Below are 17,500 nucleotides of genomic sequence, written 5' to 3'. Positions count from 1 at the left end.
CACAAACACAGACTTTTACAGCCACACAAACGCACACCTGCAGAATCACACACATGTCTGGAGAAACACTCTCTCTCTCTCTCTCTCTCTGTCAAACACACACACACACACCGACACACACACAGAGACAGGTACTACAAGGTGAACTGAAGGAGTCCTTTCAGGATTCCTCCTGCTCTGGTTTCTACTCTTTAAGGACCATCCATCAATCATGTGATGCAACGGCCTTTCTCAGGCGCTGCAATCCTCCACCAAAAAAGAGCCGTTTGCTCTCGGAGACGCAGCGCACTGCTCCTGCTCTTAAACAACCAGACTCCTTTAAGAGCCGTATGGAGTCACAGCACATTGGTCCTGCTCCTTCAACCTGCACACATGTCATCATTGCACTTTGTACCACCCAGTGTTTTTTAACACACACGCGTACAGATTCTTTGATTGAAACGGTCAAGGGAAACAAGTTGCACATTGCTGAAATTAACAGAAAAAGAAAAAAGTCTAGACATGTGTAGGTGATGTCCCACAAAAGACTTCATTACCCACAATTCCCTTATCACTTTGACATTCTTATCTGCATTTCATTGAGACAGCATTGGCTGCCAACAAGGTGGTAAAATCGTGACGCACTTTTTCCCTTATAAGCTGCATTAAACATACATTCTCTCTCTCTCTACAACTGGCTTCTGCCAGGCTCACCTCTCTCCTGGCGTCGGCCAAGGAGCATCTCTGCCATCCACTCACCTCCAAGAGTGAGGAACAACTCTCTTGTTCTCAACAAAGGCAAGACTCTCTCTAAGATCTCTCGTTAGCCAAACACTGGCCGCGAATGTAGCACGAAGTAAGTTTAGCAAAGCAGCTAACAATAGCCCTGCTAGCTAACTCTGCAACGGGAAAAACGAAGCACAACAGAATTCGCGTTTCTGCATCATTCCGAGCGATCAACTCCTCCGACCTTAACTGCAGTGAAACAAAGACGTCACAGCAAGGACAACATTATTCATCTTCGGACATCCTCATCTACGTCAGCACAACTTTCCCCAAAGGACTGGTAATCTGACATTAACTTGGCATTTAGCTATTCACAACCTGGTTAAACATGTTTACATGCGATTGTTCATGTGTTTCACCTGACTGAACTTAACTGTTTATGTATTTTCATTGTTATTTGGTAGTTGGCTTTGCCACACCATCTAAGGGTAATCGTTAGGATAGCTTATCAGACAAACGTGTCTTGCATGCATCACTAACCATCTCCTTTTTCAAACATGGCATCTTACCACACACGATTATATAGATTGGCCTGCACATAGCCACACACGCGTAGAGAATACTCGAAATTGGCGCTCAACATGTACAGTACTGTGCAAAAGTTTTAGGCAGGTGTGAAAAAATGCTGTAAACTAAGAATGCTTTCAAAAATGGAAGTGTTAACAGTTTATTTTCATCAATTCTTCATAAATTAACAAAATGCAGTGAAGGAACAGAAGAAAATTCTAAATTAAATCAATATTTGGTGTGACCACCCTTTGCCTTCAAAATAGCATCAATTCTTCCAGATACACTTGCGCAGTTTTTGAAGGAACACGGCTGGTAAATTGTTCCAAACATCTTAGAGAACTAACCACAGATCTTCTGTGGATGTAGGCTTCCTAAAATTCTTCTGTCTCTTCATGTAAACCCAGACAGACTCGATGATGTAGAGATTAGGGCTCTGTGGGGGTCATACCATCACTTGCAGGACTTTCTGTTCTTCTTTAAGCTGAAGATAGTTGTTAATGACATTGGCTGTATGTTTGGGGTTATGTTCCTGCTGCAGAATACATTTGGTGCCAATCATACGCCTCCCTGATGGTATTGCATGATGGATTAGTATCTGCCTGTATTTCTCAGCATTGAGGACACCATTCATCCTGACCAAATCTCCAACTCCACTTGCAGAAATGCAGCCCCAAACTGGAAAGGAACCTCTACCATGCTTCACTGTTGCCTGCAGACTCTCATTATTGTACCTCTCTCCAGCCTCCAGCGAACAAACTGCCTTCTTCTACAGCCAAATATTTCTAATTTTGACTCATCAGTCCAGAGCACCTTCTGCCATGTTTCTGCACCCTAGTTTCTATGTTTACGTGCTTAGTTCAGTCACTTGGCCTTGTTTCCTTGTCGGGGTAGAGCTTTTTGGCTGCAACTCTTCCATGAAGACCACTTTTGGCCAGACTTCCCCGGACAGTAAATGTCTGTACCTGGGTACCACTGGTTTCTGCCAGTTCTGAGCTGATGCCACTGCTTGAAATCTTCCGATTTCGAAGGTAAATAAGCTTGATGTGTTTTTCATCAGCTGCATTAAGTTTCCTTGGCTGAACACTGCGTCTACGATCCTCAACGTCTTCTTCAAAAGAGCTGGAACTGCACATTTTGAAACCCCTGTCTGCTTTGAAATCTTTGTCTGGGAGAGACCCTGCTGATGCAGTATAACTACGTTGTGTCTTGTTGCTGTGCTCAGTCTTACCATGTAAATGGATAAAAAATAAACATTTATTGTTTACATTTTTCAAAGCATTCTTAGTTCATAGCATTTTTTCACACCTGCCTAAAACTTTTGCACAGTACTGTATGTCCACAAACGTGCACACACATGCATGCGGAACTGTGGTGGTCAGACAAAGGAACACACACACATTCTTTCAGGCGCGCTCCTAACAGCGCAACTCCGAGCTTACCAGCTTGCACACACACACACATTCCCTCTCTCTTTCACATCCCTATACTCCTTCAATTCATTAGTTAGATACATTTAGCTAGATTACATATTGTGTGTCATTTTCTTATCATTGTGTAAATAAATACTTTGAATGATGTACGCTGGTTTATTTAATGTTACACAAGAATGGACGTTGTCAACCTCTTTTATTCAGAACTCCAATGACCTTCAACCATACTATTAATAAGGTAACTTTTTTTTTTTTATACTTTATTTTTAAAGAAACAAAGATACAATGAGACATACATATATACATACAAACATGGAAACAAAAGGTTGGTCACCTATACATGTATACTGCTGGTATAATGAAGAAAATAAATGTCAGTTTACACAGTAACAGATCAGTGGTGATTCTGTGAGGTCACAAACACAATCCATTTTACCCAATATTGCAGAAATTTATCAAGCCTTAGATTCAGGGAAAAAGTCATTCTCTCCATATTTTGAACATCATTAACAATATCAATCCAGTCAGTCTCTGTTGGAGGTTCGGCCTGTAGCCATTTACGTGTTACAGCCTTCTTGCTGGCTGCTAGTAATATCTTTAACAAGTATTTGTCTTGCACCACTAGGTCGACTGCGATATTGCCCAAATAGATTGTAGAAAAGGAACAGTCAAACCCATCTCCAAAAACAGTCTGTATTATTTGTATTACCCCCTGCCAGTATGGCTGAATGGCTGGGCAGCTCCAAAATATATGAAAATGATCTGCCAGCTGTTCTCCACATTTCCTCCAACACAGACCCATTCCTGCCTCCCCTGTTTGTGCACATTTTAATTTGGGGGTTATGAAGTATCTAAGCAGATTCCGCCAACAGAATTCCCTCCAGAGGCCTGAGCTGGTGGAAGTGGACTGCACAGAGCACATATTTAACCAGTCCTCCTCTGAAATGACAAGGCCAGATTCTTTCTCCCATTTTAATCTAACCTTATCTGTTGAGTGTTTTCTACTGGATTGAATACTTGAGTATAATCTTGAAACAAGTTTCCTGTTGTCCGTAAATTTATACATGTTAATAAATATGTCAACTAAACTGGCATCACCTGTCTCCTTGGATTTAATCTCCTTATTAAAGTAGGTCCTGGTTTGTAAATACCTAAAGAAATCGAGTTTTTCTAAACCATACTTCTCTGAAATTTTCTGAAAACTCTCCAGTTCTCCCTTTGATAAGATTGAACAGTAAGAAGTGATGCCAATCCTATGCCAATATTTAAACCTCCCATCGATCCTCGCCGGCATAAAGTCCGGGTCAAAAGCGACCCATCTCAACAGTCTAGACCGTCTTTCAAGTTGTGGTGATTTACATTCCTTAAACCAGATTCTAAGAGGAACTGTAGTCCATTGATTTAAACTTTTAACATGCTGCCCAAACAAAATTTTGCTTCCTAATATGGATTGCAGCGGTATATCTAGCTGTGAAGTTTCCAAGTCTTTCCATTTTGCTATATACATTTGGTTACAGCAACATGCTAGTGGTCTTAATTGTGCCGCCTTGTAGTAGTCTGTCAAACATGGTAATGATCTACCCCCTTTTTCTTTAGGAAGTTGCAATGTTTTAAATTGAATTCTTGGTCTTCTACCCCCCCATATGAATCTTGATATCCACTTATCCCATTCATTAAATTGTTGCAGTGGTACTATAACTGGTAGGGATTGAAAAAAATACAAAAGTCGGGGGAGTACATTCATTTTTATTGTTTCTATTCTATTATGCATATCTAAAGGCAGTTGGGACCACCTGTCCATATCTGCCTTGATGTTTTTACTTATGGGGCCATAATTGCTATCATATATTTTGGAAATGTCTTTTGGTATTTTAATTCCCAGATACTTAATGTCTGATGAGGTCCATTTGAAATTAAATCTATTTAGCATGTCTTTTTGAGGGGAGTAGTTATAACTTAGAGTTTGTGTTTTTTGCACGTTTAATTTATATCCAGAGTAAGTTCCAAAATCTTTTAGCAGGGACATGAGTCTAGGAATGCTGACCTCTGGTGTTGTAATAAATAGCAAAACATCATCTGCATATAGACAAATCTTCTGCTCTAAGCCTCTAACCATGACTCCTTTTATCACTTCGTCATCCCTAATTAACTGTGCCAGGGGCTCTATAAATAAAGCAAAGAGGGCGGGACTTAGGGGGCAGCCTTGGCGACAGCCTCTCTCCAAGTTGACAACCTGAGAGAGGTGTCCATTAATCTTTATTCTGGCGTTTGGTGAGGTGTATAGAGTTCTTATGCAGTTAATAAAATCATCCTTGAAGCCAAATCTTCTCAACGCCAAGTACAGATATTTCCAGCGAACCGAATCGAACGCCTTTTCCGCATCTAAACTAATCACTGTGGTTCCAATATTCCCCTTATTCACATGATCGATAACGTGTAGCACCCGCCTAATGTTATCTTGTGTCTGTCTTTCACGCACAAAGCCAGTTTGGTCTGGGTCCACTAGTTCTGCTATTATATGCTCTAACCTTTTCACTAAAATTGACGTATACAATTTGTAGTCTATATTGAGTACAGAAATTGGCCTATATGCGCTACATTCTTTTCTGTCCTTCCCCTCTTTAGGAATAACCGAAATGATTGCCTCTCTCCATGAACTTGGTGGATCACATTTTTTAAGTGTATAGTTGAAGCAATCAAAAAGCAAAGGCACTATTTCCTTCTTGAAGGCCTTGTACCACGAGGCGGGGAGCCCATCAGTTCCCGGCACTTTCTGAGCTTTTAATCTAGAAATTGCTTTCCCTATTTCTTCCATTGTAATCTCTGCCATCAGGGCTTTATTCTGTTCTTCGCCTATAGAGGGTAGATCTAATGACTCCAGAAATGAATGAATTTGCTGAGGGCTGGTTGTATTTGGTTCCTTATATAAGTCTCTATAGTAATTTTCAAAAATATGTTCAATATCCTCTAATTTATGGCATAATTTTTTTGTTACAGGGTCCCTAATTTCATATATAGAGCTGTCTGCTTGTTGTTTCCTTAACCTCCATCCCAGAAGCTTCAGGGCCCTTGGTCCATTTTCATAATATCTCTGCTTTGCAAATTTGGCTTTTTTCTCTAATTCTTCCTCACATAGTTTGTTTATTTCTTTTCTGACATTTCTTATTTGGTTTAGAATACAAGGTTCATTACTTTCGATGTGTTCCCTCTCTAAAACTTTAAGATTCTCTTCTAAATCAGACAGCTTTTTATATCTTTCCTTCTTCCTGTGTGAGGTCAATGCTATACATTTTCCTCTGATCACTGCTTTTGCAGCGTCCCACAGAACACTTGGCGATACTTCCCCATTATTGTTATTGTCCATATAATCTTTAAATTCCTTCTGTATTTGTTCCTTGCAAGTCATGTCATTCAAGATGCTTGTATTAAGTCGCCAAAGCATGTTTTTCTTTTTATTGTCCAGGTGCACAGTTAAATAAACAGCTGAGTGGTCAGATATGTCTCTGACTCCTATCCTACAATCTTTAAGTCTGTGTCTGTCTGAGTTGTAAGTAAAAAAGTAGTCAATTCTTGAGTATACACCTTTACTTGCTGAATAGAATGTGAATTGTTTTTCTTTTGGGTGGAAATCCCTCCATACATCGATCAGCCCTAGCTCAATCAGCATTTTTTTTGTCATCCTGGCACTAGGAGTTAGTCTCTTAAATGTATTAGAGGAGTCATGTTTAGGTTGTAGCTGAATGTTCCAATCTCCCCCACATATTAAAACACCAGAGGCCTCAGAAGCTATCAAATCAAAAATGTCCCTGATAAAAGAATGGTCCTGCCCTGGTGGATTATACACATTGACTAATGTTACCTCTTTCTGGTCAAGATATCCTTTAACAAAGACATATCGACCCTCCTTGTCACAGAATTTAGAGACCAGTTGGAAATTCACTCTGTTAGAAATTAGTATCGCTACTCCTCTCCTTTTCCCTTTCTTATAAGACGAGTGAAAAGTATTTTTAAAACCCAGTTTTTTTAACTTTTCATGTTCCATGTCGTTAAGATGGGTCTCCTGCCAAAACATTACATGCAGCCTTTCCTTTTTCATCTTTGCAATTACCTTACCCCTCTTAATTGGATTGTGTAAACCGTTTACATTTAGGGTAATCACCCTATATTCCTGACATTGCATTTAAACCCACAGTTAAGAAAATAGTTATGAACCTTTGGTGACCAACCATGAACTTTTCGTGAGCCATAACATGAACTCAACAAGTGAATACAAGACAAAACAAACAAACATAAACTCAGGTTGACCTTCACTTTGAAGTAGAGAACCACTTCTTTTTTTGGGGGGAGTAGTCTAGTTAGTCCCCAGGGCCCCCCTACAGTGCCTATAGTACCCCTAACTAATGGGTGTATTTTGTGCACTTTGTGTCTTGAACCAGAACCCTTACCCAGAATCGGTCTACTATATTCACTAAATAGGCTATAAGGGCAAGTCAATGTAATTCAAAGGAAAAAAATAAAATGATATTACGTTCAGTATGTGAGAAAAAAAATATATATATATATATGATAATAATAATAATTCCTCTTAGTAGGGTGGACGAACTTGAAATCGAAGCAACAGATTTTTACGCTAACATAACAAGGACATACAGTTTCAATCCTTAAAGCATTACGTTAATAAGTGTCCTTGACTGGGCAGTAATCTCGCTTACCCGAATCCTTGCCGTTTAATATAAGTATTCGTGTGCCATATAAGTATTCGTGTGCCAGTCAGTTACCTCCTGAACCCCCTGACTCTCCATCATGACCGGCGAAAACCTTGCAGCTTCTCCTTAATCCGCTCTTGACGGCTCTGTCGGCTGGGTGCAGCTCCAGCTCGCTGCCATGTCCTCCCCATCCTTTCAGGCAGCGCAACCCCACCAGCCGACTTCTCAAACTCCACAGAGATTCCCCTGGTCCTTAAATCCCGTGCCGCTTCTGCTGCGCTCCCATAGGTTATCGGCCCACCGTCGAAGAAAACTCGTAGCTTGGCTGGCGGTGGTGTTTGGAATCGTATTCCTTTTTCACGGAGAATTCTCCTTATTTGAGCGTACTCCTTCCTCTTTGCCAAAGTTTCAGCGGGATAGTCGTGGTCGAAGTAGATCCTCCTATCGTTGAGGTAGACCTCCTTCTTCTTCCATGCAGAGTGTAGCACCAGTTCTTTAGTTTTAAACTCCTGGAAGTATGCGATCACTGACCTGGGCTGCGCATCATTAGGTGGCCGGGGGCCGAGCGCTCTATGGCATCGCTGTATATCAAGTTCAGTTTCGGCGAGGAGCTCCAACTCTTTTTTAATAAAATGATCAATAAACTGTTGAATATTGCTTCCCTCAGCCCCCTCTGGGATGCCATAAATGCGAAGATTGTTCCGCCTCGAGCGTGCTTCCATGTCCGTAAGCTTCATCTGTAAACGTTCCTGAGTTTGTAGGGAGCTACTCAACGCCTCCTTGAAGTCAGCATTCCACTCTTCCAGGTCGGCTATGCGCGTCTCTGCTTCACTCACCCTGTCAGTTGTAGCTTTGAGGTCGGTTACCACTTCGCCCAGCTTCTGTTTAAGTTCCTCTCGTACCACTGTTAGCTCCTTTTTCAAATCTTCTCTTATTCTGGTTTGAAAGTTGCCCAATTCGGACTTCATCTCCCTGGCCATATTTCGTATGTCTTCCCGTATAGCGGAGATGTTGCCATCCATGTCCACCGTAACGGTATTTTGGCTGCGTCCGCCAGGGCCTTCTCGACGTTCGTCCATGCTGGCCCCTTCAGTCGCTGTTTTATCATTTTTGTCGACTTTCCCTTGCGGCTTGCCCTTGGTCTTCTTGTTTTTTTCCCCTTCATTCATTATTGAGCACAAATTTAAAGTCAAAAGTATTTAAATTGGGGAATAAACTCCGACCGACCGGGAGGTTTTGTTTATGCGACCGTTCGCTTCAGTGTCATCGCTGGAACTCCCTAATAAGGTAACTTTGTTTGTAGTTATTAATTTAATTATTAATCAGAGTTCCAAATTGATAGTATAATATATTTTATGAGACTGATATATTTAATGAGACTGATTTGTGGATTATCATTACTTTGACCACCTTGGAGAACACTTCACTTTGTGTGGCGCCCCCTAGGTGTTCAACTTAATTGATCTGCCTTTGTGTTGAATGGTTGATCCCTGTCCAATCGGGTGAGATTACCAACATATTGTTGCTGTTGCAAGGACAGCACCAGTATGTCTTGGTGGCCCTCGTGAAGACAATATCACAATTCTTACACAATTGCACCCACATTCACCCAGTGCCTGCTCAGTAGGTAAGATACGTACATAATCTGGTACTCCCATATGAGAATGGTACCAATTTTACCTACACATGTATGCTATAGACACACATACACGGAAACACACACATACACAGAAACACGCACACAGAAACACACACACACACACACACACACACACACACACACACACACACACACACACACACACACACACACACACACACACACACACACACACACACACACACGCGCGCGCGCACACACACGCAAACACAGACACACACTCACACACAACCAAACAGCGAAAAGAGCAAAACTAATTCCCAGGAACTCCAGACCAATGGTTTCCTGGTCTTGCAAAGGCTGCTTTGCCATACACGTTTCATATCTATAGGGGGTAAATTATGCATTCCTTCTCTCTCTCTCTCTCCCCCTCCCTCCCTCTCTCATTTAATTGAGTCCTTTTTTTCCCGCTAAGTGCAGCTTTTCCTCCAGCTCTCTCTCTGCCAAAACAACCTTTCTAATGTTACTGCACATTACATCAGGCCTAACCACCACCCCCCGCGGCTACAAGAAGATGACTGCAGGGGCTAGAGGCGAAAGAAACACACACACACACACACACACACACACACACACTCACGCATACACCTACCCACCCACACACACACACCAACACACACACCCACCCACACACCTAGACATGCAGGTAAAAACGAGACCTAATTTATACACATGTGCTTCCAAATATGGAATTCTACATTATTGATTGACCCCTCAGAGTCAGCTCCATTGTCGACGATGCAGACTACACCCCCCCCCCCCCCCCCCAACCCCCATCATATTAGCATCTGCAGAACCGTCAAAGTGTTTTCTTTTAAATAAATCTATAATAATATAGATATAATTATATAGATTATAAATATATAATAATAATTATCGTTACGTATCGCAAAGTCTCTAAAATAAGTGAAATATACAGCTATGTTCATTATACAAAACAAGGTTCCGTCAGGACCACGCCAACCTCCCCCCCCCACCCCAACTCTATTCACATGATAAATATTTAAATAGGTACGCGTTTATCTCAGCTCTGGAACTCACGGGATTGATACACACAGGCTAAAGTCAGGTTTTACACTGCACACATATCTAGAGTTGATTCAGGATTATGTTATTACAGGTGTTTCATACAAATGCTCTGGTGCCTAGCTTTCATACAGAACAATGTGTATGATGTATATTTATGAATAGCTGATAAGTAGGCAAAATGGTCCGATAGTTTATCAGTTCTGCAACCCAAATGAACTACCTTTACCTCCTACTTCTGCTGCTAACCAACATCAGACCAAAGCAACTCATTTAGTAAACGTGAGCTAACATTTCTTTTTTTTTTTTTTTTTTACTTTTCTTTCCGTATTATCATTATAATAAATCCAATTCTATGGATTGACAACTTAGATTTTTCATTTTATATTTGTTCCATATTGCACTTGGTCCTTTGCATGCTTGGATTTGGACTATAAAAACTATCTCATCCATATGCATGATATAGGCCACTCACTTGGAAAAGAAACATGGACGTTTAGTAACCACACTACATGAAATGACCTTCATGACTACATGAATGTTTAGGTAACACAATATGCTCAAAAGTCTTTGTCGCAAAGCGTGTCTTTAAATAATTAATAAATAAATACATATCTCAGCACCTCTGAACATAGTTTGTGTTGAGTTTGTGCTAAATAGCAACAAATGTTAGTCTGGGAAGTCCCGCCCCTCTTCTTCCGGCCAATTTGATTTAGCCTCTGAAGTGGGTCTGGCAAACTTTGGATAGCAGTTCATTTCAAGATTTCCAGGATCCTTGGAGCCAATCACAAACTGGCTTTTGGCTACCTGGCACGCCATTGGCGGATTTAAACTTACCACGGCTACGTAACAAAATCTACTGCACGGAGAGTTTTTAAACATTGGACATGATGCGAAGCACCGCAAAACTTCGATAAGGCAAGTTTTCTTTGAAAACAGAACAAAAACTTGCCCTGGAACAATTCATACAGAAAAAAATATGTGTTTGCTTTATTACCGATCGTTGTATCGTTGTATAGTATCGTTGGTCTGATTGGTTAAAGGCGTGTCCAATTACGTGAGTGAAGTGGACTGCTGTTGAGTAGTTTGCCAGACCAACTGAGCAAATGCAATGCAGTGAAGGGGCGGGGAATTCCCAGACAAAACAAATGTAGCACTCTGGGAGAAATGTTTCCGATGGAGGGGAAAATATAAAACTGTCAGGGCATGTAAACCTCAAAGGTTCCTGACAGGCCCCTGACTCCTGAGGGTTGATGGCTATATATACTTTCCTTGTGGACATCAACACTGGCACAACCAATGCACACTGTTCTACAGGGTCAGATCCATTCCTGTATCTGTAAACACCCCACTCCTTGTGAACATGGTCTTCCTATGTGTATGTGATTTATGTATGTATTTCTGTGAGTTGCACAAGTGCATAAGTGTATAAGCTCCTGTATGACCTTTATTTCCCTCTGGATTAATAAAGTATCCATCTATCTATCTATCTATCTATCTATCATACCATCTGTATGGGAATTGGACAAGCAACAACCTCACGCCCACACTTACACAAACAAGCACAGACACACAGACACATGAAGAATGCCTTTCACAACAAGTCTATGCAAGACTTAAAGGCGGATGGATGCAGGTACGCACACAAAACAAAACAAACAAACACAAGAATAACACATCAACATTCAACTCCTCTACCCGTGGGAGAATTCATTTGGCCTTTATCTGAACTGGGGGGTTCAGACAGGATGTGTCTCCAGACAGGCCCTTAAACAGGCCCATAACCCTCAGCACTGATCCCCCCTCCTCATCTCCAGCTGGGGGTTAGCGCTATGCTAACTGGCTAATGCACTAACTCTCTAAGCAGGCATCTGTATTGATCGGCTCAGGCTAAAAGACAACAACAGTGGAGTTTTATAGTTCTCATAACTGCACACACCTTTAAGCCAGGGATATTTTCTCAAGGCATAAGGAAAATAAACACACACACACAAGTGCACGCACGAATGCACGCGCGCACAAACACACACACATTCAAAACAATTAAATGGCTCATTTGTTTCACTGCAGCCTCTCCATCACCAACTAACAAGCGTCCTGGGGATCACCTTGGTAACCAGCTGTGAGCGGCATATAATAATAAACAAGAAAACAGCCTGTGGTGGAGGAAGGTGTGTTTGTGTTTGTGTGTGTGTGTGTGTGTGTGTGTAAGGGTATCCAAGAGGAAATATGAAATCAAAGTGTTTATTTCTCTGCAAACATGACACATGCATGAAAGTGCATGCTTACACACACACACACACACACACGCACGCACACACACAAATACATGTGCAAACTGTCATGATAAACACACACACACTCAAAATCCAAACAAATACACACACACACACACACACACACACACACACACACACACACACAAACACACACACACACACACACACACTCACACACACACACACACACACACAAACACACACACACACACACACACACACACACACACACACACACACACACACACACAAACACACACACACACACACACACACACACACACACACAAACACACCTTGTATCCCAGGACGTGTCCGTTCTTCTGTTCCTCTGAGACTGAGCCCCAGGTGACCAGGATCCGCGTGGAGCTCACTGCCTCTGCACTCACGTTCTCAGGAGCTCCAGACGGCACTATGCGCACACACACACACACACACACACACACACACACAAACACAGAGAGAGAGAGAGAGAGAGAGAGAGGGTAATTTGGGGTCACCTTGGGATCATCTTTATGAGCTCCACTACGAGTGTGTGTGTGAGAGTTTGTATGAGTGTGTGAGTAAGGATGAGTGTTTCTGTGTATGTGAGTGTGTCTGGTGAGTGTGCGCAAGAGTTGCTTGTTAGAGTATGTATGTGTCAGGATGAGTGTGTGTGTGATTGTGTGCGTGCGCATGTGGTAGAGAGTATGAGTGTGTCAGTATATGTTAGTACGTGTGTCTGTGCCTAAGTGTGCGTATGTGTGTGAGTGAAGGCGTGTGCATGTGTGAGCGTGCATATGCGCGTGTGAGAGAGTATGAGTGTGTCTGTATATGTGAGTATGCGTGAGCGTGCGTATTTGTGTGTGTTTGTGCATGTGCATGTGCGTGTGTGAGAGAGTATAAGTGTGTCTGTATATGTGAGTATGCGTGAGCGTGCATATTTGTGTGTGTGTGTGTGCGTGTTGTCTGCCAGTGTCTCTCCCCATCTGTTTCTCTGGTTAGTCTGTGTGTCGGGGCTCTGCACCTGTCTGGGTGCATGTGTGTGTGTGTTCTGTCTGACCTCGCACGCGTTCTAGCCGTCTGTTCTCCGGTTCCGTCACTCGCGCAACTCGCTCCCTCTGATCTGAGTCAATGTTCTGTCTTGTCTGAACACGTGTTCTATTTGTCTGCATTAAGGCCCCATCTGTCTCTGCACAGGTTAATACCAACCAATGGCAGCGTCCGACTCACTCCCCTGCCGTTGGTCTATCTACCGATGCCAACCGACGACTGTTCAAAAAGCACGAACAGCATAGAGTCATGCAATTACATTGCGAAGAGATGAAGCCAAAATTGGTCAGCCATAAAGGCTGTACTGGCATACTTGGAAGTCTGTGTAAAGTCTGTGAAGTAAGTGCTTTTTGCAGCCAGAGAATACACGGTAAATAAGATATCAATCGGGGCTTTCCAGAAGCATCCATAGACGGTTAAATCTGTGCCATTTCATTAGTTCCTTGCGGCGGCTTCACTCTTGACGGAGCGCACCCTGTCTGTGCTTTTCACAGTCGCTGGCGGCAACGCTCCGCAGTCCGGTGTTCTATCAGCGCTCTGTCAATTTCTGTTCTACAGCTCGGTGAGAATTCTGTTAATCTAGTTTGGTGTTACATTTTTTTCCACCCGTACTTTTTCTGTCTGTGTTGAGAGGCTCTGTCTCTTTTGTGTGAACGTGTTTTTGTCTATGTGTAATGTCTTTGTGTAATGTCTTTTTCCTGTGTTGTGTCAATGCTTGATCCGCTATAGTTTGTGTGTCCTGAGAGAGAAGTGGACTGATCCAAGGTTCCATCTAATAGCATTTCAGACTGAGTCTGACTGAGACTTTTTTCCTCTCTTTCTCCATGCATCTGTTTCTTCTTCTTTCTTTCACACGCTTCCCCCACCCACTCTCTCGCTCTTTCCGTCTCGGTTTAAATCAATGCAATTTAAATGAATCTGTGTGTATAACAATAGCTTTTTTTTTTGCATTACCAAAACAAGTTTTAAAAACCAACAAGCAATTGAGAAAAGAGAAAACAATCAGTTTCTTTCTCTCTCCTTCTCTATATCTTTTTTTCCCCACTCTCCTCCTCCATCTACTGCCCTGTCACTCTATCTATCTCCACCTCCCTTCTCTGTCTCTCTTCTGTCACTCTCTCTCTCTTCCCCTGCATCTCCACCACTCTCCATCTATCTGGCCTCTATCCCTCTCTCTTCTCACAGCTCTCCAGTGTGAGCCTTCATGCTGTTGTTCCACGCAGACCGGGTCCAATTATCATACCATACCAACTGGGCAGGTACTCTCTTCCTCCCATTCTGTCTTTACCCCCCTACCATCTCTCCTTCCCTCTCTCACACTGATCCATGCTCTGTGTCTGATTGTAGCCCCCCCCCCCTATCTCTCTCCTCCTCCCTCCATCCCGTCTCTCCCTCCTCCCCTCCTCACCACTCTCTCTGGTGCGGGCCTTCACTCCGCTGCTCCAGGGTCCTGGTCCGATGGCGTTGTAGGCCTGCAGGCTGACCTGGTACTCGGTCCACTCTCTCAGGCCCTCCAGGGTGGCCTCGCGCGCCAGCCTGTTGCCCGCGGCCTGGTACTGTGGCTCGCCGCGCCCGTCCGCACGCTCCACGCGCACACGGTAGCCCACTGTCTCTGCACCGCTGTTATACTGCGTCTCTGCCAAGGGCTGAGACAGAGAGAGAGAGAGAGAGAGGGACTGTAAAGATGAAGTCTCATTTACATTTTATAAATTAGCATACTCATTACATCTATTTTCACAACAGCTTAAGACTATATTTTGCCAGTGTGGTTGGTCTGGCACTAAACCTTTAGTGTACCCTTTCACCTGCAAAAGTATCAAGTCCTTCAGGTTGAATTAAGCACACGTACACACACACACACACACACACACACACACACACTCACGGACAGACAGATACACACACACACAACAACAAACTCACTTGCTGAGGTAAGTTTCAGATCCAAACAGTGATAAGTAAGGGAAAGTAAATGTCACGAGCAACAAGCACACTCCAGTGGAAGAGTACTTAAGCGCTCATTGCCACGGTAACTTCAAAGCTAAATGGTTTCTGTCAGGGAGAATTGGGATCTGTGTGTTTTTGTGAGAGAGAGGGACAGAGAGAGAGAGGGACAGAAAGAGGGAGAGAGAGGGGGAGAGAGAGAGAGGGACAGAAAGAGGGAGAGAGAGGGGGATAGAGAGAGGGAGAGAAAGAGAGAGGGAAAGATAGACAGGGAGAAAGAGAGAGGGAGAGAGAGAGAGAGAGAGAGAGAGAGAGAGGTGGAGAGAATGAAAAGAGTGGTGTATACTGACAGGCAGTAATTTGGTTCCTATCTAGGACAGGTGGGGCTGATCCTAACCTGACAGCTCACAGCCCACCTCTTTTCGGCAAAATTACGCTGTCATTTTTCTCCTCACCCACCTCTTTTACACTATTCATCTCTCTTTTTGTCATTCCCTCTGTTCTGAATCTCACCTGCTTTCTTTTCCCCCTCCCTCTCATTGTCAATTTCTCATCTACTGCATGGTAAGAGCCAGGACGGCAAACCACATGAGGGTATGCTCCTATCCAGCATCATACTGTCACACTCCATACTGTCACAGAACATACTGTCACACTCCATACTGTCACACTCCATACTGTCACACCCCATACTGTCACACCCCATACTGTCACACTCCATACTGTCACACATCATACTGTCACACTCGATACTGTCACACTCCTTACTGTCACACACCATACTGTCACACACCATACTGTCACACTCCATACTGTCACACCCCATACTGTCACACCCCATACTGTCACACATCATACTGTCACACTCGATACTGCCACACAACATACTGTCACACTCCATACTGTCACACCCCATACTGTCACAGTACATACTTTCACACTCTATACTGTCACACCCCATACTGTACCACTCCATACTGTCACAAAACATACTGTCACACTCCATACTGTCACACAACTTACTGTCACACTCCATACTGTCACACTCTATACTGTCACACCCCATACTGTACCACTCCATACTGTCACACAACATACTGTCACACAACATACTGTCACACTCCATACTGTCACACTCTATACTGTCACACCCCATACTGTACCACTCCATACTGTCACACAACATACTGTCACACAACATACTGTCACACTCCATACTGTCACACTCCATACTGTCACAGTACATACTTTCACACTCTATACTGTCACAGTACATACTTTCACACTCTATACTGTCACAGTACCGTCACACTGCATACTGTCACACAACTTACTGTCCTTGTCAGAGGGAGGGAAGGAGGAAGGAGATAAATTGAGAGAGGGAAAGAGAACGGGGGATGAGGAGAGAGTGAACCAAGGAAGATGTCATCAGAGCCATCCTGTAGTTTCACACACACACACACACACACACTCACACACACACACACACGCATAGGTCAGCTAGATTAACTGAAGGGGGCCATAACTCTCGCACTTTCCAGTAAAACACATGTCTAAGTCGAGATGAAGTTACACTGCTTTCCAGCCACATGTGCCATCTCAGAAGGTGTCCAACAGAGACATGCTGCAGCCGTACACACACACACATATGCGTGCACGCACACACACAAACACGCACACACACACACACACACAGGCGTTTGCACACACACACAGACGGGTGCACACACACTCACAAATACACACACAAATGGAGCCATCTCAGAAGATTTCCAACAAAGCCATGCTGCAGCCGTACACACAGACATTTGCGTGCGCACACACACACACACGCGTGTGCACACACAAATGAGCGTGCTCACACTCACACACACACACACATGGTGCCATCTCAGAAGGTGTCCAACAGAGCCATGCTGCAGCCGTACACACACACAATACAGCCTCACAACTGATGAAGTAATTGAATGTGATCATAATTCAAATAAATTGCCACTTAATTTTTACACCCGTACGCCACTTGATGCCATTAAGCGTCTGAGGAGATAGATTAAAACTGTGTCCACTGGTCCACACATCATCAAAGGTCCGAGTCGTTAAAGCCGCCATATCATAATTACAGCGCAGCCGTGCTGGAAAACAGCCCTC

The 17,500-nt window shown here is 43.3% G+C and overlaps 1 protein-coding gene across 1 annotated transcript in view; it reads right to left on the bottom strand.

Moving 5' to 3' along the window:
• Positions 1 to 17,500, bottom strand: part of sdk1b (sidekick cell adhesion molecule 1b) — a gene marked incomplete at both ends in the record, with an annotated part of 254,956 nt that overhangs the window by 39,765 nt on the left and 197,691 nt on the right. Inside the window, 2 exons of the mRNA XM_080843197.1 lie at positions 12,673 to 12,788; positions 14,817 to 15,054. Of these exons, the coding sequence (XP_080699323.1) occupies positions 12,673 to 12,788; positions 14,817 to 15,054 (354 nt within the window). The remainder of the gene's footprint in view (positions 1 to 12,672; positions 12,789 to 14,816; positions 15,055 to 17,500) is intronic.

Source organism: Sprattus sprattus, assembly GCF_963457725.1.
Source record: "Sprattus sprattus genome assembly, chromosome: 1".
NCBI classification, from domain to species: domain Eukaryota; kingdom Metazoa; phylum Chordata; class Actinopteri; order Clupeiformes; family Clupeidae; genus Sprattus; species Sprattus sprattus.
This window is presented reverse-complemented; position numbering and strand designations above follow the sequence as displayed.